This window comes from Chelonia mydas, chromosome 9 (genome assembly GCF_015237465.2).
Source record: "Chelonia mydas isolate rCheMyd1 chromosome 9, rCheMyd1.pri.v2, whole genome shotgun sequence".
Taxonomy (NCBI): Eukaryota; Metazoa; Chordata; order Testudines; family Cheloniidae; genus Chelonia; species Chelonia mydas.
The window spans coordinates 34530380-34556247 of NC_057855.1; the positions used below are offsets into that span (position 1 = coordinate 34530380).

At 41.8% G+C, this 25868-nt stretch overlaps 1 protein-coding gene across 11 annotated transcripts in view; it reads right to left on the reverse strand.

Moving 5' to 3' along the window:
* The window catches only part of RHBDD1 (rhomboid domain containing 1), an 89877-nt gene extending 66985 nt beyond the window's left edge, over window positions 1-22892 (reverse strand). For 2 of the 11 annotated variants that reach the window (XR_003563636.3, XM_043521947.1), the window contains exons 1-2: window positions 22403-22889; window positions 478-996 (exon numbers count right to left, since the gene is read on the reverse strand). Coding sequence is in view for 10 of the 11 variants with exons in the window: in XM_043521947.1 (XP_043377882.1) it covers window positions 478-910 (433 nt within the window). In the remaining variant the exon portion in view is untranslated. Of the gene's footprint in view, window positions 1-477; window positions 997-15952; window positions 16124-16227; window positions 16357-21390; window positions 21625-22041; window positions 22371-22402 lie in introns of those variants that run through there. The other 9 variants (XM_043521943.1, XM_027817351.3, XM_043521949.1 and 6 more) reach the window with 9 other exon arrangements.
* Between the last annotated feature and the right edge of the window lie 2976 nt (window positions 22893-25868).

Below are 25868 nucleotides of genomic sequence, written 5' to 3' on the forward strand. Positions count from 1 at the left end.
TAAGATTACAAGTATTCGTAACAAAAACATTTTTCAGTATTTGCTGCTGACTTTGATTGTGCAGAAACTGTAAACTTAAATATATAATAGAAAAAGAAAACTATTCACTTTACAATAACTGTAATTCGACAAAACATGTTGGCCATACATATCCCACTCTTGGTGTGCATGTACTACACGCATTCAAGTTTGGAGTCTTTTGGCCAGCAGTGTACGTTGAGGCTGGACCTCTGTTCTGTGAGTCCTCATGCCTCCACCCAGAAAATCTAAATTCAAGTGCATGGGCACACACGCACCAAGAGTGAAAGATATACATATGTATGAACAAGCACTCAAAGCAGTATTGATGGATATTACCTGTTCTAATCCATGTTCATCAGAGAAAATATTTCCATTTTCTATATTATAAAATTTTACTATACAGAATCTATAAATGTGCACTTCACTAAATTAACCTGTACCTCCTGAATGCCTTACCTGAAAAGCCTACGGCACAATTCATTTTGTATGAAGGGTCACTCAGAAGTTCTGCAAGTGCAAATTCCAACACCATGTACACAATGCCAATCAGCACTGAAAATACTGCAATTATATACCCAAACAATATGCTTCCAAGCTTATGTTCCAACTTTATCCCCTTCCAAAGCAAGGAGACCATGTTAAAATATAAATGCCAATCATCTGCATGGTGAACTGGCGCAAGCAGCAAACGTTGCCAGTCTTTCTGGTAATAACTTTGGTCTACACTGATACACACTTTCAGCAGTGGTTTCAGAGGCTTCAAAAAAAGAAAAACGTTCAGTGCTAGGGTCCCAAGTGTTACAGGTGGAATGTTTTCAAGCCCAAATTGAAATACTTGAGAAAGTAGCAAGATTAGTCCAACATCTACTCCTCTCTGTCTTCGCTGCATAATCACTTCTTATTCTGGGAAATTATAGGATTGTTCCAATTTCCAGTCTATTGTTGGAATCCAGAAATACACAGGTTTAGGAAATTCTGAAAGAAAAATAGATCTATATTAACTGACATACAATTATTTTATCAATAACTAATCAAACACACAAGGGGCATTTTCAAGCTCACTGGATGTTTTCTAAAAATACACGGAATATTCTGCAGAATTTTCTCAATTGTAACAGAAACACACAGCACAGTTAAAGACAAAAATACAATTTACTTTAACGAAGTTCAAGCACACAAGTTGACCATAAATACAGGATGATGTTCTGCATCCTTGTGTAAGGTCTGAGTTAAAGGACTTTGCACAGTAGATTCATAAAGGCATGAAAAAGAGAAAGGAACCTGCGAGAACAGCTACACTTTGCATATCACATCCCTATGTAGGGCTGTAGTTGATCTATGCTGTTCATGAATGTGCTAGCCATGTTTCCACCTCCACCCTGATCTACTCACAACTAACTTGTGACCCCAAACTGTCATGAAGGAGTTGGAAAGTTCCTCTCTATGGTCTCAACATTCTGGTATTCCATTTTTAGTTTTCCACGGCCCTAGAGGCAATCACAGTATTTGAGTCTCATTCTATCTGAAATCCTCTCACTATCTTTCTTTCTAAATTTTACAGATATTCAAGAAACACTAAGAATGGTAATCTAAATGACTATAAAGAAAAGGAGTACTTGTGGCACCTTAGAGACTAACCAATTTATTTGAGCATAAGCTTTCGTGAGCTACAGCTCACTCAAATAAATTGGTTAGTCTCTAAGGTGCCACAAGTACTCCTTTTGTTTTTGCGAATACAGACTAACACGGCTGTTACTCTGAAACCTAAATGACTATGTCAGGTTGCAATATAAAAAAAATCTGCTCATATAGTTAAGTGGTTCCACATAAGAACTTACTTTAAAAACTGAGACTATTAATGTAGTTCTTGGAAAAACCTTGTAGAGTGGTGAAAATACATACTTCTTTAAGCTATAGCAGAAATGAGCCGGGGTGAAAGTAACATTCAACACTTACTGGTATGGTGGCCAACTCAGCCCCTGGAAGGGGCAGGGCCTCGGACGGAAGGGGTGGGGCTCAGTGTCCCCCAGCCTGCCCAGCTGCACTGCCTGGCCCGCAGCACCTGGGGGCTCCAGCAGCGATTTAAAGGGCCCAGGGCTCTAGCCGCAGCCCTGGGCCCTTTTAAAACACCGGCCCCAGGGCAGCTGCTCCTCCCCGGCCCCGTCGGCGGCCTGGGGGAGTAGAAGGGGCAACGATGTTAAAGCACTGCTGCGGCAGCGCTTTAAGCAGGGTCCTTTGCCACAGCAGCGCTTTAATGTCGTCAGCTGCGTATGGGCCGGTACCGGCGGCCACTTTTTACTGGTATGCCATACTGGCTTACTTTCACCCCTGAAATGAGCATAAAAGAACAGTAGTACAAACTAGAAATAAAAATTCCACATAAGTATACTCAATGGGAGAGATTCTTGCTCCCTCTCTTCCCCATCAAGTAAAATGATTTAAGAAATGTAAAAAGCTCCAAGAGCCCTGGGTGTGGCTGGGGGCAAAGAAGGAGGAGAATTCTTCAAGCACGGGAAACTGAGGAAGACAGTCACAGGCTGTCCTTTGAGGACTGTTGTAAGTCCTGGTGTACGTGTAGCGCTGCAGAGACTCTGGAAAGCAGAGCTGCCTATAGGCAGGTGGGGACGGGCTGTTACAATTCTGACAACTCCTCACGGCTTTCTAAATTACACCGGGGGGCACCCCAGAATCAAGAGGGCACGTGTATGGTTTAAAGTCATCATTTTCCCCCATGTCCTGGGGCGTGTGTTCTGTACAGCACCGCTAAGAGATGCGGCACAGAATTTCACCCAGTATATGTATTAATCTACAGAACCAGGAACAAAGATCAAATTCATCACAGCCAACCTTATCTTTCAAAATTACACCATGAAATCATTTCCAGGCTTTCCAAAGTTCTTATCTCAACATAACAATACTCAAGACGTTTTCCAGATAAAAACCATTATTTAAAAAAAAATGAATATTTATATATGATATAAAAGTAGCAGTGGCTTATTTTGGTTTAGCTTAAGTCTGTATTTCACAGCTCTGCATTATTAGAATTGCGAGCCTTATAAACCATTGCAATGGGGAAGAATTCCAGCTTCCTAATGGGACCCAGCATTCGCTAATATTCTTGGAATTGCCAGAGATAAGCCCTGTTTTAAATATAATATTTTTATTTTCAAAGAAGTTATCTGAGGTCATTTGAGAGTTTATGGCTCCCTCTCTGCTCTCTACATATTTGGATTCATGATGTAGTGACCTCACGCAATAACCACAGTATTATCATTAAAGCATTTTAGTGTTTGTGGTTCTAGATTAGACATTTTACAATACATATTAAACGTTTTCCCCCTCATGGAATCACTAAATGGAAGAGTTAAAGCTGTTTCAGTTTTTTAACCATCCATTTCTTATCTCAATATGTTTGGATTTCTCTTAAATGCAATCTCAACTTTGAATTTCCTGGGTATATAACACTTAGGCCTAGAGAGAAGTACAGTTTTACTTTTTTTTTTAAAACACGTAAGTTACTAATACATACTCTCACCTTTGCATATATTTTTGCCTGGGATTTACTGAATAGTTTTAAATTATTAAAACATCATACATGAACACAATACAAGAAACCCAAAGAGAAAGAAACCATTCACTAATTTCTAACAATCTGAAGATATGTAGTATGAACCTTAATAAAAAAAAAAAGTTTAACTTTTACAGGCAGATTCACTGGTACACTACAGCAGGCAGATTCTACCAGACAGTTAAGCTGGGTTTACATCACAAAAGAAGCTTAAAGCAATCAAAGTGTATTGGGTGAACCAGGCCCTTGTTTTGCAATTGACTTATTGGTTTAGATTAAATGGCTGTGTTAGCGTCATTACATGAAAGAGACACAGGGAGAACCCAGTCCCTGGGTCCCAACGTCCATATGCTTTACGGGCTCCCCCTGTATTTCTGCTTAAGTTCCCCTGGCAGTGCTGCCTAAGTGTGCAGTGGGACTGAGGTAGCAGCACTATGGAGAGTCTCTCAAGCACTGATGCTCTAGCTAGCATGCAGTGAAAAAAAAATTATAAAAAAAAAAAATCTTTAAACAGTTGTAGCTGAGCCAAGTAATCAATAAACCAATGAGAACTTTTGACACAGGCCCAATCTCCCTCTACTACTGAGTCACTGAAACCAACAGAACCATTGCATGCAAAACAGCTGCAGAAAAATTATAGGGATTAGTTAGTTACTTGAGGCATCACAATGGCTCATTTAATAGAGTTATCTGAGATGTGACCTGAGCTTGCCTGTAGCCTGTACTAGATGCAATCATCAATAATTTGACTTAATTGCAAACTAATTACTTCAAATATAGTCTATGAACAAGACTTCAGTTAAGTTCATGAGAAATTTGAAGTGTCTGCATTATTCCCCTGACAATGTCATTCAGGACAGAGAAGTACCCTTACTTATGCTGGCAAAATGTCCACGAAGACCCAGATCAATAATGTCACAGTAACACATGCACCTGCTCCTCTGTCCCCTTTCTGGTGTCTCTGAGTGCACTTCCCTCAGGTGTTATGCCTTGTACCTTTACCTCTCCGGAGGTGGAACTCTGCGATTCTACTTTTAGACTAGGCTATGGGCTGCAGTACCCTATGTATCAATTGAGCTTATCCAGGAGGTCTGACGGGTTTCAGCACCTGGAATTTTTCTCTGTGGGAATCTGTGACTAGTGGTGGATATAGTGACCAAACAGTCTTTTTAAACCCAAAATATTGTTTACTTTAACAGTAGGCAGAAGACATAAAAGGCTTTCAAAACACCACGATATATAAACACTCTTACCTAAAGTCTTACTATCCCCAGTGGTAACCCAGGCAGCCCTGACTTCTTCAGACATCCCTAAGGGGTGCCTGTGTGTCAGTCTAGTTCCTGTTGAACTCCTCTCTGAACAGTCAACCCCTTTTGAGACAGAGTACCTTTTTAAAACTACTATATTTCTTTTGATCTTCAGGTTCCCAGACCATGGTCCAGATCATCAAAACCAGTTTTGTAAATTGGCTGGAGTAAGGAGTTAGAATCTTACGAGTTAATAGTTTGGGCAAAGTGTCCTAAATGTAATTAAGTGTTAGCTGAGAAGTGGCTTATCTTGAGCCATTCTTCTTCCCTTCCTGCTTGTTCTCCTTACAGTTCCCCTTAAAGTAAACCAATATATTCATACAGTTAACACACTCAATTATCAGGTCAATACATACTACTCGTAATTTATTACAGAGCATGTCCCTCACAGATCTTTACAGTAATTTCTCCAAGAACATAATATAAGAACAGCCATACTGGTAAGACCAAAGGTCTATCTAGCCCAGTATCCTGTCTTCCGACAGTTGCCAATGCCAGGTGTCCCAGAGGGAATGAACACAACAGGTAATCATCGAGTGATCCATCTCCTGTCGCCCATTCCCCGCTTCTCGCAAATAGAGGTTAGGGACACCATTGATGGATCTATCCCCCATGAATTTATCTAGTTCTTTTTTTAATCCTGTTATAGTCTTGGCCTTCACAACTTCCTTTGACAAGGAGTCCCACAGGTTGACTGTGTGTTGTGTGAAGAAATACTTCCTTTTGTTTGTTTTAAACCTGCTGCCTATTAATTTCATTTGGTGACCCCTAGTTCTTGCATTATGACAAGGAGCAAATGACACTTCCTTATTACTTTCTCCACAACAGTATTCATTTTATAGACCTCAACCATATCCCCCCTTGGTCATCTCTTTTCCAAGATGAAAAGTCCCAGTCTTATTAATCTCTCCTCATATGGAAGCTGTTCCATACCCCTAATAATTTTTGTTGCCCTTTTCTGAACCTTTTCCAATACATCTTTTTTTGAGATGGGGAGGCTACATCTGCACACAGTACCATAGATTTATACAGAGGCAATATGATATTTTCTGTCCTCTTATCTATCCCTTTCTTAATGATTCCAAACGTTCTGGTCGCTTTTTTGACTGCCACTGCACATTGAATGGATGTTTTCAGACAACGACTCCAAGATCTCTTTCTTGAGCGATAACAGCCAATTTAGATCCCATCATTTTATACATATAGTTGGGATTATGTTTTCCAATGTGCATTACTTTGCATTTATCAACGTTTAATTTGATCTGCTCTTTTGTTGCCAAGTCACACAGTTTTGAGAGATCCTTTTGTAGCTCTTCGCAGTCTACCTGGGATTTAACTATCTTGAGTAGTTTTGTATCATCTGAAAATTTTGCCATCTCACCCCTTTTTCCAGTTTATTTACGAATATGTTGAATAAGACTGGGCCCAGTACAGATCCATGGGGACACCACTATTTACTTCTCTCCATTCTGAAAACTGACCTTTTGTTCCTACCCTTTGTTTCCTATCTTTTAACCAGTTACCAATTCATGAGAGGACCTTCCCTCTTATCCCATGACCGCTTACTTTGCTTCAGAGCCTTTGGTGAGGGACGTTGTCAAAGACTTTCTGAATATCTGAGTACACTATAGCCACTGGATCCCCCTTGTCCACATGCTTGTTGATCCCCTCATTCTAGTAGATTGGTGAGACATGATTTCCCTTTACAAAAAACATACTGACTCTTCCCCAAAAAATTATTTTAATCTATGTGTCCGACAATTTTGTTCTTTAGTATAGTTTCAACCTGTTTGCCTGGTACTGAAGTCAGACTTACCAGCCTATAATTGCCGGGATCACCTCTGGAGCCCTTTTTAAAAATTGGCGTCACATTAGCTATTCTCATGTCATTTGGTACAGAAGTGGATTTAAATGATAGGATACAAACTACAGTTAATAGTTCTGATATTTTTCACATTTGAGTTCCTTCAGAACTCTTGAGTGAATGTCATCTGGTCCTGGTGACTTATTACTGGTTAGCTTGTCAATTTGTTCCAAAACCTCCTCTAACACCACCTCAATCTGGGATAGTTCCTCAGATTTGTCACCTAAAAAGAATGGCTTAGGTTTGGGAATTTCTCTCAAATCCTCAGCCGTGAAGACTGATGCAAAGAATTCATTTAATTTCTCCGCAATGGCCTTATTGTCCTTGAGTGCTCCTTTAGCACCTCAATCGTCCAGTGGCCCCACTGGTTGTTTAGCTGGTTTCCTGCTTCTGATGTACTTAAGAATTTTTTGCTATTACTTTTTGAGTCTTTGGCTAAATGTTATTCAAATTCTTTTTTGGCCTTCCTAATTATATTTTTACACTTCATTTGCCAGAGTTTATGCTCCTTTCTATTTTCCTCACTAGGATTTAATTTCCACTTTTTAAACAATGCCTTTTTGTCTCTCAGTACTTCTTTTACTTTGTTGTTTAGCCATGGTGGCACTTTTTTGGTTCTCTTCCTGTGTTTTTTAATTTGGGGTATACATTAAAGTTGAGCCTCTATTATGATATCTTTAAAAAAAGTTTCCATGCAGCTTGCAGGCATTTCACTTTTGGCACTGTACCTTCTAAGGATTCAGAAACTGTAGCAATTTTAATTGAAAGTTTTCAAAATTCATGAGTTGAATTACATAGAGCTAGCAAGATGCTCCAATCTTTCGACCAGCATACTAGTGGAGTCTTTCATTCTGGTGAGTCTCATTCTGCAAAAACTGTGGCAACCGAAAACCTGTTGGTACACCCTTTTGAAGAAGGTGAGCTCAAACACAATTTCAATGACACAGCTAAAACCGATAAAGGAAACCATTAGCAAGGAGCCACTCCAGGACATCAGGGAACTAAAGGAAAAAGAAAACGTTAAAGGATACAGAAGCACAATACATACTAAAGCTGAACTCCACAATGGAGTTGGAGAAGTGTAACCTACCTAAGCTGGTGCAGTTCAGAAGAAACTGAAATACAATGTTCTAAATGGCACCAGACCAACTGCCAATGTCATAAGAATGAGGCTCGTCTACCCACCTATGCCCTACAGAGCCATATATCTTTCAGCTAAAGTAGTTTAGCCCTGTCATAAGCCAGACTCAGAACAAAGAGTAGAAATATAATAAAAACTGTATATTTACAGAAATGTATCTAACATAAGAGATACTGTCAACTGGATATATTTAAAATCTTTTTTAAAAGTCAGAGTATTTTTCTGCTCCCCTGTTGATGTTTAGAATGCGCTCTGAGCAGGCTCAAACCTTATCACTGGAACATCCTCGAGCTTGTTTCTCCTTCCCTTTCTCTCTTTGCACAATCCTACTTGCTACCCATTTTGGTTTTGTTTCCAGCTGCAACACCAAAGCTGTCAAACACCCTCTTTTGCAGAGCCTGAAAAGGGGCTTGCACTTCAACAAAGCAGTGAAACTGACTATATTCAAAGTATTACCAAATGCATAATATAAACAAGCTGAAAAATAAGAGAAAAAGAACTGGTTTTCCTTTCATCTGATAAAAAATTGAAAAATTCACACCCTGAGCAATACAGTTAAGCTGACCTAAACCCTGATTTAAATTTTTCCACTGACCTAGCTACTGCAGCTCGGGGAGAGGCCTTTCCTACATCAGGGGAAAACCCCCTTCCGTCGATGTAGAAAGCATGTACACCATGGATTCTCAACTTTTTTCTTTCTGAGGTCCCCCCCATGCTATAAAAACTCCAAAGCACACCTCTGCCACAGTAACTGATTTTCTGCATATAAAAGCCAGGGCCAGCGTTAGGAGGTAGCAAGCAGGGCAACTGCCTGGGGCTCAATGCCACCCGGATCACTGTGAAGCTGCATTGCTCAAGCTTCAGCCCTGGGTGGTGGGGCTCAGGGCCCCCGGGCTTCAGCGCCATGTGGTGAAGCTTCGGCTTTCTTTCCTGGGCCCCAGCAAATCTAACATTGGCCCTGTTTGGCAGACCCCCTGAAACCTGCTCGCAGCTCCCCCAGAGGGCCCTGAACCGCTGGTTGAGAAACAATGGTCTACACTACACTATGGCAGACATGCTTAGTTACAGCAATCTAAAGCTACTTTATTACTGAACGAAAGCATGAGGAGGAGGGGATTAACATATTTGCACACTGACTTCACATCTTTGGCTGATTCACCTTAACTTTCCTGAACGTTCCCATGTAAACAATCCCCAAAATTAACAAAGATGTATTTTGCAAGCAGCACCCTGAATGTTCAGAAGAGACAACGTGATACTCCTTCACCCACATGTAAGTAAATGGTATTAAAATACAAGCTCAGAATCTGCATATGCTTCAGCACATCAGTTATTTTTTCCTTGAATTCTTCACGGCCTGCAGGATGCCTAAGTTTTCAAGTTTTTCTAGCTCTGAAGTAGGTCTCAAAGAAGATCTGACCTGACCTCCCGTGAAAATAGTAGCATAAATACTGCTGCTTAGAAATTATATGAACAGGAGAATGGCCACACTGGATCAGACCAATAGTCCATCTAGCCCTGTATTCTGTGACAGATGCTTCAGAAGGAATGAACAGTACAGGGCAACTATCAAGTGATCCATCTCCTGTCATCCAGTCCCAGTTTCTAGCGGTCAAAGACTTAGACACAGCCAGAGCATAGGATTATGTCCCTGATCATTTTGGCTAACAGACATGGATGGACCTATCCTTCATGAACTTACCTAGTTCTTTTTTGAACCCAGTTATATTTTTGGCCTTATTCACTACTCAACCCTAATTCATTCCCTGAACACCGTCCACCTTGCGCCCTGAACATAGGGGGCATGTGGAAAATACAGGATGTGATCAGGTAATTAAAACTACAGTAGAACCTCAGAGTTACAAACACCTCGGGAATGGAGGTTGTTCGTAACTCTGAAACGTTCGTAACTCTGAACATTATCGTTGTTCTTTCAAAAGTTTACAACTGAACACTGACTTAAAACAGCTTTGAAACTTTACCATGCAGAAGAAAAATGCTGCTTTCCCTTTATTTTTTAGTAGTTTATGTTTAACACAGTACTGTACTGTATTTGCTTTTTTATTTATTTATTTATTTATTTAGTCACTGCTGCTTGATTGTGTACTTCCGGTCCAAATGAGGGGTGCGGTTGACTGGTCAGTTCATAACTCTGAGGTTCTACTACATACCATAACACATATGCACAAGAGAGCCAAATTAAGGTTCCATGGTCAACCTAAATTCTGGCATTTGCAATCTTAATATTCTTTTAACACAGTATTGTTGTAGATAATTTCCCGGGGCTATGGTGTTAAAAAAAGGAAAAACAAATTATATTATGTGTAATTGTAACAATCACCACCTCTACCATGCATCAGCACTGCAGCAAGAGACTTCTACTTCTTTTGTTACACCAATAACTAATTAGGTTTCAACAAGAGAAGGCTATTATTTCAGAGGGTGAATGGCTATTGAAACTATATGCTCGGTTTGGGGGCTGTTTGAGGAGAGCCCCTGCCCCACATAGTGTCCCCAGAGGGTGGGGAGGGAGCCATTGGGCCATCTGCTTGGTCTAGGGGGTGGAGCTGACAGAGGGAGTCCCAATGCAGTGTGTGCTGGTTATGCTGATTTTTTGGTGGGAGAGTGGGCACGGCTCTTTAGAATGTTTAGTTATTTTTGCATGCTGCCAAAATTTTGTTGATAATACAAGCAACAGAAAGGAAAAGGGCAATTTTTAAAAGTTCATAATTCAACTAAACCTGAACAAAATTGGGGGGGGGGGGGGGGGGGGGGCTCTTATCTGGCTCTACAGGGCTGTCTTCCTGTTGAATTTCAAAGACCTGTTGTAAATAACAGAGGTGTTAGAATTTTTCAACAAAACAGTAACAAAAAACTTTTATGAAGAAAAGTGGGGGGTAGCCTAAATATAGCAATTGCAACCAGCTCCCCCAATAGCAATATACAAAGAAATACATCAGAATTTTCAGTAAGAATGCTCCAGTTAATGCAATAGTGCAAAAGTTGTTGTTTCTGCTTAACTCAAGATCCTAAAACTAGAAAGAAAATTGTCTTTTATAATTACAATATATTTCTCATACAGTATAGTTACATTTCATTAAAATGTATGTAGCATGTGTATAGTATCAAAACAATGTATTTCACTACTTATATTTAAAAAACAAATTTAAAATAATGTATTGGTATGAAATTGTCCTGTACATTATTGTATCCCTTATTTTGTATCCCTTATCAAATTTATCGAAAAAAAATAGACTAACAGACTGATAGTTTTATACATACTATTCTATTTCTCCCCATCAATTTAAATGAAATACATTGTTTATTTCTGAACATGTTTGGTTTCCCAAAAATTAAAATAAGAATTCTTACAAAAACAGAAGAAATCCCTGGATCAAAAATAAAAAGCATACCATAGAATTCTAAGAAATTCCTTATAGAACTCTAAGAGAGTAACCCAAAATATGACAACAAGAAACAGCATTACTTTAAGGTTCAAAATTCACTCATGAGCCTCACATTTAAATTACGAAAAAGAGAGTATAAAAAGTAAGTAACACAAAAAATATTTGGCACTGGTTAGTATACGACAAAGTAAAACACCTTGATAGTGCATGTGAAATGGTGGTTACCACCTAAGTGCCTCCTCATGGCCAAAGGTCATGCAGCAGCACCCTGCCTCTGTTTTTCTGACTCCTTCACTGGACACCAAAGAGCCACCTCACTCTCCCCCTATATCAGGGCGGATCAAAGTGCACACATTCTCCACCATATATAGGCTTGTCTGAATTCTATTTTAATTAATAACTGTCAGTAAATGTACATTTCAGCTGACATACAACTCACACACACACACAAAACCCACACATACACACCACCCACCCACCACAACTGGTAACAGTTAGCACACCTGCGGTGATAGTCTGCCTCCTTGCAGTCATGGCCAGGGGTCTCAGCTCCACTGGGCTGGGCAACTGCAGCCTCCCCTATTATATCTTGTGCCCGTATCTCGAGCTCCTTTGACATGCAGGGAGCCCCCTGCAGCCCCGCTGACAGCACTGCCCTAACCATACATCCCCCTTAACTTCCTATAACTGTAAAAATAAAAATAATCAAAATTAGAAAAAAATAAAAATCAAGCTCTTCCATGCCTAACCATATGTGGCACAGCATGACTTCTTCACAGATTAATAAGCACTTATTGCCATACCCAGACACTTTTAAGTAGGTTTATTTGTCCAAACATAAGCACAGACAAAAACAGTTCCTCCACGGATCTTTTGTCCTAGGATTTCACGGCCTGCCCTCCCAGGGGTCTCCGGTAATCCTGCTTCTTGTAGCTTCCCGGGCACAGCCAGGTCTCATTCTCCTTCTGGAACACCGGCCCCAGGGCTGTCCCCATTAGCACCTAGCCCCTTATTCCAGAGACTCACCCCTATAGTTAGCTCCGCTCCTCTGTAGTTCCTCTCCCCAGGCATATCCTGCTCCAATCACTCTTTATCTTCCCGCCCTCCAACAGGCCTTTATAGCCACAGGTGTAGTCCTACCCCCTTAATTGGCTGAACTGGGCTCACCTGCTCTGACACAGGGGAACTGGGCCTGGTCTACTCACAGGGACCAGCTACCCTGTGACAGTGCCTTCGTTTCCAAAGAATTTTTCTTTCCCCCTGAAAATACACAAGACACAGGAGTGCTCACTTTCACAGCAATATCTCTGGCTGAGAACAAAGATTTCCCAGCTATTGCAGAGAAAAGGATGCAGAATAATCATTCCCTTCATTTCAGCACCTACAAAACAGCAACTCATTTAGGCCCCAATTCGGAAAAGCATCCCTACTCAGTACAGCACTTAAGCATGTGCCTAGGGGGCTTGCATTAATTGGGGCAATACTTGGAAGCATTGTATTGCAATAAAATGGTTATTTCTCTTTCCGCCACATCTCTTACACTCTGTTTACTCCTTTCAAGGTATGTTCCCTTTGAATCTTCCTCTCATTCTAATTCTATACCTTTTTTACATCAGCCCTTTACGTCTGGGACAGGTGCCTTTCTTTGTGTCAAAGATCCTTCCCCTCCTCCTTCAAAACACACTTCTTTCATCTGACTTCACATCCCTAATGTCAATTTCATCATTCTTGCTTGTTCATAACAAAACAAAGAAATAAATACAGAACAGCAATTGATTAAATTACCTGAATTCTCAATAAATTTTCCTCTTTACCACAGCATTCCATTTTGCCTACTTTATTCATCCTTGGTTCCTCTGCCTTTCATCACTTCTGATAATTATATTAATCCAAGGTCCTTACTATAATAATCACTGTAAGGTCCTTGAAAGTGTGGGATGAGGGAGGCAACCTAGTGACTGAGGATGTGGAAAAAGCTAATGTACTCAGTGCTTTTTTTGCCTCTGTCTTCACGAACAAGGTCAGCTCCCAGACTGCTGCACTGGACAGCACAGCATGGGGAGGAGGTGACCAGCCCTCTGTGGAGAAAGAAGTGGTTCAGGACTATTTAGAAAAGCTGGACGTGCACAAGTCCATGGGGCCGGATGCGCTGCAACCGGGAGGGCTACAGGAGTTGGCGGATGTGATTGCAGAGCCATTGGCCATTATCTTTGAAAACTCATGACGATAGGGGGAGGTCCCAGACGACTGGAAAAAGGCTCATGTAGTGCCCATCTTTAAGAAAGGGAAGAAGGAGGATCCGGGGAACTACAGGCCAGTCAGCCTCACCTCAGTCCCTGGAAAAATCATGGAGCAGGTCCTCAAGGAATCAATTCTGAAGCACTTAGAGGAGAGGAAAGTGATCAGGAACAGTCAGCATGGATTCACCAAGGACAAGTCATGCCTGACTAATCTAATTGCCTTCTATGACGAGATAACTGGCTCTGTGGATGAGGGGAAAGCGGTGGATGTGTTGTTCCTTGACTTTAGCAAAGCTTTTGACACGGTCTCCCACAGTATTCTTGCCAGCAAGTTAAAGAAGTATGGGCTGGATGAATGGACTACAAGATGGATAGAAAGCTGGCTAGATTGTCGGGCTCAATGGATAGTGATCAATGGCTCCATGTCTAGTTGGCAGCTGGTATCAAGTGGAGTGCCCCAAGGGTCGGTCCTGGGGCTGGTTTTGTTCAATATCTTCATTAATGATCTGGAGCATGGTGTGGATTGCACCCTCAGCAAGTTTGCAGATGACACTAAACTGGGAGGAGAGGTAGATACGCTGGAGGGTAGGGATAGGATACAGAGGGACCTAGACAAATTATAGGATTGGGCCAAAAGAAATCTGATGAAGTTCAACAAGGACAAGTGCAGAGTCCTGCACTTAGGACGGAAGAATCCCATGCACCGCTACAGACTAGGGACCGAATGGCTAGGCAGCAGTTCTGCAGAAAAGGACCTAGGAGTTACAGTGGACGAGAAGCTGGATACGAGTCAACAGTGTGCCATTGTTGCCCAGAAGATCAATGGCATTTTGGGATGTATAAGTAGGGGCATTGCCAGCAGATCGAGGGACGTGATCATTCCCCTCTATTCGACACTGGTGAGGCCTCATCTGGAGTACTGTGTCTAGTTTTGGGCCCCACACTACAAGAAGGATGTGGAAAAATTGGAAAACGTCCAGTCGAGGGCCACAAAAATGATTAGGGGACTGGAACACATGATTTATGAGGAGAGGCTGAGGGAACTGGGATTGTTTAATCTGCGGAAGAGAAGAGAAGAGAAGAGAAGAGAAGAGAAGAGAAGAGAAGAGAAGAGAAGAATGAGCTGCTTTCAACTACCTGAAAGGGGGTTCCAAAGAGGATGGCTCTAGACTGTTCTCAGTGGTAGCAGATGACAGAACAAGGAGTAATGGTCTCAAGTTGCAGTGAGGGAGGTTTAGATTAGATATGAGGAAAAACTTTTTCACTAGGAGGGTGGTGAAACACTGGAATGCGTTACCTAGGGAGGTGGTGGAATCTCCTTCCTTTGAAATTTTTAAGGTCAGGCTTGACAAAGCCCTGGCTGGGATGATTTAGTTGGGGATCGGTCCTGCTTTGAGCAGGGGGTTGGACTAGATGACCTCCTGAGGTCCCTTCCAACCCTGATATTCTATGATTCAGAAATTTTTCCTTTTTATCTTTTAGTTGTTTAACTGGTTAACTTTTTAAACGATATTTACATCCCTAACTACAACAGGTCCCAAATCTTACTGGGACCTCTGAACGCTATTATAATGTGAATAAATAATAGTAATGGTAATGTATCCTCAAAAATATGTCATCCAAGAAGCTTTATATTTGGCCCCATAAGTGAAACACACAAGGAAGATAGCAAACAGTTTCTAGAGAGCCTTTTGGAATGCAATTCATTTAAAACACATAGTGCTTTCAACTGTCTGAAACATTCTTCCTTCAGCCTCTACTGTGTTTATGAAAAAGCTAATGAGACTTGAAACAATAGAGGACTTATTCTTTTTCTCCAACGATTTCCAAAACATGCCACCGCCTCCAAAATGTACACATTTTCAGAATAGGCTTGAACTGGATGTTTGTCTTTAACCTAGACTGCCACGAGTCTGCATTTTTTGTCACCTACTCAAGATAAATGTATGAACTAAACATTCCAAGAATTTGTTTTTGTTTGTTTGTTTTGCACTAATTCAGAGAAAAGCATTTAAGGATTTATTTTTAATTTGAATAGAACCCCTTCTGCTTCAGAAAAATTGTTTGGCAGCCATAGGATATTATACTGTGATTAACAGATTACCCTTATTAAATTGCCTGTTAGTAACATTCCTTAAAATATTTTTATAGATAACAACTACGAATTAATTCTGTTCCTGCTATGTTACTGACTTTCCCTAAAGCAGCAGAGTAGATGACACACCACATCAAAACCCCAGTTTCTGGAGAAAGGGCTGAGCTACAAATGTCTAACAACAAGGACTGGGACTCTGCTTAAGTGAAATACATTTTTAAGGAGGCAAAAACTCAACTCTTGCCTTGGGTCTACATTCTACAAATAAATAGAGAAATAAGACATTGGTGGAGCATCCTTTCCCCTTACCATTCCCCAGGTTAGGTGTTGTGACCAGGTGTTGTAGACAGTGCAGCCATATTTGAGGCTTTGAAACTGCTTCAGTAATTATGGGGGTGCGAGAACTTGAACCTTGGAAGAGCTGTCTTCAATCTTCTCTCAAAAAGCTAAGGGTACTGCAGTAAGAGCAGCCTAGAGCCAAAGTTGATTTGTAATGAGAATTCCTAGTTAGAACACGTGAAATAACTATTTGTAATAAAATCAATGAACAAACAACCTTTGTAAAGTATTAGAGTTGTATCTACCTTAACAATGAAGCAGAATAGAAGCAGAAATTCTATGAAAGAAAAGGCTGGTGGTCCAATGAGGCAAATACTACTCTGGATGATTTATCCTGATTTATCAGGAAGATCTAATCATCTAGGATGCTAAATCTGCAGTATAAAACCAAGCATGTGTTTCAAAGAGTATGTCTACTCTACAGGAACGATACAATACAACGATGGCTATGGCAGTATAATCCCATAACACAAATGCAGCCTACACAAATGGAAGGGGTTTTCCTGTCGCAGTAGGAACACCATCTTCCTGAATGACAGTAGCTAGGTGAACGGAAATATTCTTCCATCAACCTAGCTGTGTCTACACTGGGGGTTAGGTCAGCATAGCTACATAGGTCAGGGATGTGGATTTTTCACACCTTGGCCTAAATGTTAAGTGTAAAGAGGCCAAAGTAATAAGTTAGGCCACTTCCTTTAACATTACCTTCAATACCTGGAAAATCATCCACTAATGAATTAGAAATGAGAATGCAAGTAGAGAAAACTGAACCAGCATGAAAAGAAGCTCAAAAATTTGAAATAGGGTGAATTCCATGTCTGTATTCAATGTGTATGCTTAATTTGAATGTAAACAGAAGACCAAGCCACTAGCTATAAATTTCACAGCTTACTGGAACCGGCAGTCAATTCCGTGGTTAATAACAAAAGACAAGGCTGTGACATCGTTATAGTTGTAATTAATTTACACAGAGTGACTTCTGGTTAATCAAATGGCTCTTTAAAGGATTTAATGATTTTTCATTTGTAAAGCAATACGAAGCTTTGTTAACTGAAGAAACAAAGTTTTTAATTTGTTATGAAAAGATATTTAAGGAATATGTTTCTAAAAACACACACTTACAATACAGCCGCTACTATCTTGTTCACAAGAAACAAGACAGGCAGGAATGCCAACACAAAATGAATACAATATAGTACACACAACAAAGACTCTTTTCAAATAGCTTTGGCCCAAAATTTAGGTTTAATTTAAAAAAATTGAATAATAATGATAAATAATATATCTTATAAAATGTAATGGAAATTTTGTAATTATATTTTAGAACATTTTCACAGTAGTTTATTTTAAACTTGCTTCTGCAAAGTATCTGAAACATACAAGTCCAGTTTCATTGTCCTAGAATATTTTAAAATAGCAAACAGAATACACTTTGAAAAAATAAGGCCATGTCTACACTGCAGACTTTACAACGGCACAGCTGCACCGCTGCAGCTGTAAGGTCTCTCCTGTAGCCACTCTATGCCATCAGGAGAGCTCTCTCCTGCTGACATAATTAAACCACCCCTAATGAGCGGCGGTATCTGTCAGCGGGAGAGCATCTCCAATTTTAAAAACACAAATTTTTATCCCTTAACTTTGATATCCTATACTTAAATTCACCGCATCCATATCTGACCAATGATTTAAAATCTATTTAGTGGTTATGAAAGTTACCTGCCTTAGCAAACGATGTCTCATTAATCCACAGAACAGGTACACAACATACACACAGCCAACATAAGCTTTCTCAAATGACTACGTCAACATGATTCAGTCATAGGCATGGTCCACACTACAGAGTTAGGTCGATGTAAGGCAGCTTACTTTGACCTAACTCTGTAAGCATCTATACTATAATGTAGCTCCTACCGATTTAAGTCACTCGCTACATCGACTTAATAACTCCACCTCCACAAAAGACATAGCTCTTCAGTCAATGTAGTTAGGGTGATGCAGTGTCAGCACAGACACTGCATTATTTACACCGTCTGTTGGCTGTCAGCTAGACACACACACCCCCTCCCTCCCTGCGCTGACTGCTCTGCCCCAGGGCTCACAGCTCGAGGGCCCCCCCCCCCCCCCCATCGCTGCCCTACATTGACAGCCCCACATTGAGCTCACAGCTGGAGGCCCCCGCTGCCCCACGCTGACAGGCCAAGCTGTCAGCCCTACACCGGGGCTTACACAGAAAAACAAGAAAAGTGAATAGCTTGCATCTCTTTAAAGTAATATCTCCTCTCTGACCACTTTTTGGTCAGACTGCCAGAATCACTTGCTCTCTAGATAACCTTTCTTTGGCTCTCCACAGACACATATGGGGCTGGTCTACGTTAGGACAACCCAGTTACACCCCTCAGGCATGTGAAAAATTCACAGCTCTGAAAGACATAGTTAAGTCAACCTACATCATGGAATCCTTCTGTCAACTAGCTACTATCCTGGGGGAGGTGGATTTACTACAATGAGAGAACCCCTTCCATTGTTGTAGTGTCTACACTGCAGCTGTCCCGGTGTATCATTTCTAGTGTAGACAAACCCTTAGACCAGTTCTACACTTAAAGTTTTACCTACATAGCTATAACATAACATGTTACATTCTATTGGAAGAATGAGTAGAGATGAGATGGAGTATTATTATGCTTGACGCAGTAATCAGGTCCATCAAACAGTTGTTTGATCTATAGACAATTGAAGACGTGCCTGAAACTGTGACTAATCAGGAGCTCTATGTCTCCTTCACTTTTGGTTTTCTCACTGCCCCCTCAAATCAGCTGGGTTCTGGCCATCGATGCCCTGAACATTCCCTGAAGTTTTAGAATCAGTTAGATGCCATGTCTACATACGTGTAGAAAGACAGACAACTTAATCCTGGGATGAGAATATTAATCCCCTGTCCAGTTTTCCCAAATTTTCTGAAGACAAAGTAGCACAACAGAGTTTGATAAATAGTTTCAGTATCCACTTCCCAAGAGATGGTCCACTGAGAAAGAGAAAACCCATAACAATGATTAATGGCCACTTTCCAAAGGTTTAGACAGGAGCATGTCTACAAACATACTGGGTAGAGTTAGAGTGCTACCATCCCACTAGAGTGGACAGAGTTATATTAGTATAAATGTGCTTATACCAGTATATCTTATTTGCATATAAAAAACAGAATAAACTATATCTGTATAAATTCATTTATATCAATATAACCGCATCTATACTGGGGGACTGTATAGTACAGTAGTATACCTTTTGTATGTTGATAAGCCCTCAGACACCACCTTTTAGGGCTGTATCCAGTTTTGGTCAGCCCTTTTACAACTTGTCTACACACAAAAATCGTACCACTTTGCAACTACAGTAACTCCTTGCTTAACGTTGTAGTTATGTTCCTGAAAAATGCGACTTTAAGCAAAACGATGTTAAGCGAATCCAATTTCCCCATAAGAATTAATGTAAATGGGGGGGTTAGGCTCTAGGGAAATATATATATAGCCTTTTGTCTGGTGGAAAAAAAAAATATATATATATACACACACACATATACACACACACAGAGTATAAGTTTTAAACAAACAATTTAATACTGTACACAGCAATGATGATTGTGAAGCTTGGTAGAAGTCGTGAAGTCAGAGGGTGGGACATTTCCCAGGGAATGCCTTATTGCTAAATGATGAACTAGAACAGCTGAGCCCTCAAGGGTTAACACATTGTTGTTAATGTAGCCTCACACTCTACAAGGTAGCACAAATGGAGGGAGCATGGCAGACAGAGAGAGACACATACACACCGTGTGTGTGTGTGAGAGTGTGTGAGCGTGTGAGTGAGAGAGACAGAGATGCGCAAAGCCCCTTTAAGTATGCTGACTCCACTCTAAGTACATTGTCTTTTTAAGTAGATCAGCAACTTGAGACAGCCCTTGCTGCCCTCCGTCCTGAGCCCTGTCGTTCCCCCCCCGCCCCGCTCTATGTAGATGGAGCAAGCGGGGGGCAGGAGCAGGGGGGAGTACACACTGACATTAGCACCCCCCTTCTCCCCCAACCCCTGCACAGCAAGCAGGAGGCTGCCGGGAGCAGCTCCAAGGCAGACGGCAGAAGCAGCACATGGCAGTGGGGGGAGGTACAGCTGAACTGCTCAGCAACTGATAGCCGGCTGGGCAGCTGCTGCACAGGGAACTTTGGGGAGCAGGGAAGCTGATGGGGGGCTGCCGGTCCACCCTGGTTCCAAGCCCCCACCAGCTAGCTCCAATGGGCTGCTCTTTCTGCAAGCAGTGGACAAAGCAGGCGGCTACCAAACAAGGTTATAAGGGAGCATTGCGCAACTTTAAACGAGCACGTTCTCTAATTTATCAGCAACATAACAATGAAACAACTTTAACAGAGACGACTTTAAGTGAGGAGTTACTGTAATACCAAGACAGTTAAAAAAGTGTAACCCTAATGTGTGTACAGTTGTTTCAGTATAAAAGTATCTCAGCACTTATCTACAACTAGGGAAGGTAAACTTGACTCATATTAAAAACATTTTAAAAACATATGAACTACATTAATGAGCTATATGCATGAAACAGAAGAAATAAGAAATGCTATATGGCATTTTATCTAGTTCTTGTTTCTTTTTTTTCCCCTTCAATGCTATTAGACAGCCTGTTAAAAATATTAATTACATTTTAAGAATGAGACATCTGTCATAACTTGTGATGTAAAAATGTAGTATAAAAAAACTTCCAGCTAAAATGTTTAAATAATTTGTAAACATTCTTGTACTTCACTGAGGTAGAACCCACTGTGAACAGCAATTTAGTAGCCACGCAAACTGATGAATCCCATCACACAACAAGGACCTAAAACTCAAGGGCCAGTTTCTGTACCAAATTTTGGTAAAATATTTAGTATTTGAAGGCCCACACATAAAAGTCTCCTGCTTTCTTGTTTCATGTCCGCCACTGACTTGCTAAACAGTCTTGTACAAATTACAATCTCTCTTCCTGAGTTTCCCTATTAGTAAAATGGAGAAATAAAATAAAATAAATAAAAGGAATAAAATACAATCATGAGTGGTGTGAAGAACGTAAATAACGAAGTGTTATTTACTCCTCATAACACAAGAACTAGGGGTCACCAAATGAAATTAATAGGCAGCAGATTTAAAACAAACAAAAAGTATTTTTCACACAACGCTTGACCTGTGGAACTTCTTGCTAGATGATGATGTGAAGGTCAAGACAATAACAGGGCTCAAACAAGAACTAGGTAAGTTCATGGAGCATAGATCGAACAATGGCTATTAGCCAGGATGAACAGGGATGGTGTCCCAAGCCTCTGTTTGCCAGAAGCTGGGACTGAACGACAGGGAATGGATCACTTGATGATTACCTGTTCTGTTCATTCCTTCTGGGGCGCCTGGCATTGGCCACTGTCGGAAGACAGGATACTGGGCAAGCTGGACCTGTGGTCTGACCCATTATGACCGTTCGTACATTCTTATACTTATCACCAATGCGTTTGAAACAGTAAAGCGCTATATAAATGAAGAGTTTTATCTTTGCTATGCAGACTGCCTACACTTCCACCAGATGTGACATGCATAATTCCAGGGCACCAGGCTACCTGTAATTCCAAAGCCATCAACATAGACTTAAAACATCAGTGCTACACTGCCATAATTAGGCTTGCAGCAGGATAATGATTTCAGAAGAGCTTTTATTAGAAGCCTATTTTCAAGTGCTTATAACTGGAGGAGTGGCAAAGAGTCCTGTGGCACCTTATAGACTAACAGACGTATTGGAGCATAAGCTTTTGTGGGTGAATACCCCTTTAGATGAGGATTGCCCATAGCTGTCTCCCTCCCCCACGCCGAAAGCCAGCTCGTTATCTCCGTCTGGCGTGCTGGGTTGGGAGGAGGTGCCAGGCGCGTAGCTATTGCCAGGCCCTGTGGCAGCTCGCAGAACTGGGAGCGAAAGCTTCAGGGGGGCCCCCGAGTGCAGAGGGAGCAGGCTCGGCTGGCTGCGGTCAGCCCCCGATTACCTGGGTCACAGCAGAACTTGGTCGCCCCACAGCACCAAGCGCGGAGCCTGGCCTAGCCCCTCCGGCCACAGGTTGCGCCAGGAGAGCACGGCAGACACCCGCCCTGCTGCCAGTACTGGCTGGCACTGAGAAGGGGGTATTCTGGGCCAAGAGATGGCCGTAAGCGGCGGCCAGTCCCCCGGCAACGGCCCCGAGTTCCCGCGGGGGAGGGGGCTGCCCTACTGGGATCCAGGAAGCAGCAGGCCTCCTCTCAGGGTGCCGGGGGAAGGCGGGAGTCCGCGCGCAGCGGGAGAGAGTCGGGACTCAACGGGCGAAGGGTCACATCCGGGAACAGCCCCGAGCCCTCTCTCCCCCCACTCACGTTCACTGCCGCGCGAAACGCAACAGCGGCCCCGGCTCTCCAGACTCAGCACGTGACCCTGAAGCGGCTCAACGACAGGCAGCCGGACTCCCTACGACTCTCCCAATCCCGAACGCGCATGCGCAGCCGTAGGGTCGCGCCGTCTATGGGTGATGTCTGAGCTCCCACTTTCCCCCTGCCTGCGTGGAGTCCGGGCTGGTCTGACCGCTCATGAGGACGGGGTGTTGGAGCGAGACGCGGGGGCGCGATCCCTGCGAGCGGGGGAGGGATTGCAAGAGGAGCAGCCCCGCCCTGAGACGTTGGGAAGGGGCCGGCTGCGCGCCCGGGAGACTCCAGGGGCGCTGCGGGGCGGCAGCTCCTCCTCCTCAGGCCTGTCTGTTGTGAGGGTTTCTCCCTTAGTGCTGCTCAACCTCGGGCCACAGATCCCTGTGAGCAGAGGGCTCCCTTCCACCCCCTTATATCCACCTGATGAGCTGAACCTGCCGCGGAGTCACCAGGAGACATCTCCTTGCCGGTTTCCAGAACCCGCCAATAGGCTGGGTCAACAGAAGACCCCATCCAGCCGGTTACCCTGGCCAGCATGAACAGAAGTAAACCACGTGTTACTTCAGGAAAAAATTCCTTTAGGGTGAGTTCTGTGTTGAAGACAAGTTCAAGGGACATACTTTTTAGCTCTAGTGTAGATGTGGGCCTGAAAACTACAAGGCTCCACTCACTGGGTCATTCATTTCTCCCTCATAGTTTGTTTGTTTCTATCATACCTGCTCATCCACATCACAGATGTATGTATACACCAAGCTCTTCCAGTCATTCTGTTCACAGTTGCAGTAACATAGCTCACCATGTTAAGGCAAGTTTAGCCTCAGGATGTTACCTTCCGGTAGCCAGTGTCCGCTCAGTTCCCACTCAGGAGATTTTCAGGGCAGTCACTAGAACTATGTCTACAATTTAACCGAGAGAAGAAACCACTGAAGATGCCTAGTGCTCTTGCTCCGAGCAAGAGCTTCTGGATAATTGTCATATATGAGGCACTGCATTGCAAGATGAAGATAAAACTGACTGAACTGGTGCTGCTGCAACGCTTTTGGCTTCATGTATGGTCTGGGAAGAAATCAATATAGGTTGCACAAGCCCAGCCAGATGAGTTATAGATAGGGTGACCAGATGTCCCATTTTTATAGGGACAGTCCTATTTTGGGGACTTTTTCTTATATAGGTGCCTATTACCCCCACCCCCTGTTCCGTTTTTTCATAGTTGCTATCTGGTCACCCTAATTATAGATCCCATCCCAGAATGCCTGGCAGAGTTGTTGGTATGGACACAAGAAGTACAGGCATCTCAAGCTCCATGTAAAAGTTCTTGTTTTATAACTTCCATGTTCTCATTTCAGGAAACCTATTACCTCATACTGTTGGATCATATTAAAGAAGTTCTGTATTAAAATCACAAATGAGTTTGATTCCCCATAGTTTAAATTCCAGGGTATTACTAATTAAGAGGTCTCTTGGTTTTTGGTACTGTTTCTCTCCCTCTATGTGTGAAACTTGCAAGCTGCTAATTGTGTTAGTACATTCTAAGATAGAGTCTGTTCTCAAAGTAATTCTTTGTAACAACAACTACTCACACAGAGAGAGACTCAAAGCAATACTCTGTAACAACAGAAACAGCACCCAGAGACTCCCCGCCCTTTTGTTGTATTCATCTCGCTTTGTTAACAATTGTGATTAAAATAGAGATAGAGGATGTATGTGGATGGATGTTTGGTGTGGATAATAACTGAATGATCAGGGAGGTGCCAGCCTAAGAATCCAGTGTCCATCGGCTGAAGAAGGCGTCAAGTGGAAATAACCAGAGGACCCCCGGAGGGCAGACTGGAATCCACCCAACAGCCTCGAGGATGGGAGAACCAAAGAACAAAATAACATCTGGCAGCATGGAGCCGTCAGGAATGTGCTATCTGCTGATTGATTCAGCAACAGCATGATGAAGCAATTCCCACAGACTGGCATAGGAAGAAATTCCTATAAAAATGGACTCTAGAAAGTGAGAACTTTGGGGTCTGATTCTGCAAACCAACTTCCAGGAGCATCAGATGAGCATCTGACAAGGCCCTGCTCCCTCCTCATGTCCAGGCCACCTGGCCAGTGGCTTGGCATGAGCAACTCTAAGGCTGGTAACTATGATAACAACCTTGCAGAACCTGTGTGTGTGTGTGTGTATGAATGAATGTGTGAATAAGTATGAAATTGAATGGAATGTTATAGCTATAACTAACTGCTTACTATGATTCTTTCTGTATTCACAATAAATGTGGCATTTTGCCTTTTCCCCTTCAATAAGATCCTGCTGGTTTTTATTTTATTTGGTATAACAATACCGCATATTGTGGAGATTATTTTTTTTCTTTTGGGAGAGCCTGAAGCTAAGGTGTTAAATATTCTGCAATTGAAGAATGTAGAATTTTTCTTCTATCAATACAATTTTGTTTTATATACTTTATTAGAAAGGAGCTGTGGAGGCCACTAGGGAGTGCCATGTCTCTTGGCAGGGGTGTACACAGTCCATCCTACTATTGGCCAGAATCATAGCTATGGGATTCTTGCCAGTTATGCTTCCACAGATGTGTTTCTGCTATGACTACACCTTCTTACAGAACAAGATTTACGTGTCATTTTTTATTGATTTTATACACTCTACATATCCTGTTAATTTCCAGTACAACAGAGCAGCAAAGCAAGTACAACGGAGAAAAGCTAAGTGAAACAATTGTAAATATAGTAATATTTGTTTGCTCAAAGCTTCACTCATATGTAAAAGCTCACTGGAATCTTTTCTGGCAAATACAAAGTCATGATTGCTTTTAATTTGGTTGCTTCTGATTGACCACTGAAATATCCTACAAAAGTTCTTGTGGGGAGTACTCAAGAAAAATAAAATCCATAGGTAGGACAAGAAACAGGTCATCAGCCCTTCACATCTAGAATTTTAGGATGACTGCACTACCATCTCTTTCCTGTACATTTTTTGTAAGATGAGTGTGAAAATACTACCTTAAAAACAATTAAATCCAATCTGGGGAAACAAGCATGGTCAACAACAAAAAAATTCCCTCACCACACCAAAAAAATGACTGCCTATTCTCATGCACAAAACTGATTAATACTTCTTTCATTATTAAATTTTATATAGTCTCACAATGCTTGCTTAAATATATTAATACTACTTGATTCACCCAAATGGATATGTTGAGACGATAAATCAACTTTTGACTGTAGAAATTTCTGTATTTTTTTTTAAAAAGGAGTACTTGTGGCACCTTAGAGACTAACAAATTTATTTGAGTATAAGCTTTCGTGAGCTACAGCTCACTTCATATGAAAGCTTATGCTCAGATAAATTTGTTAGTCTCTAAGGTGCCACAAGTACTCCTTTTCTTTTTTCGAATACAGACTAACACGGCTGCTA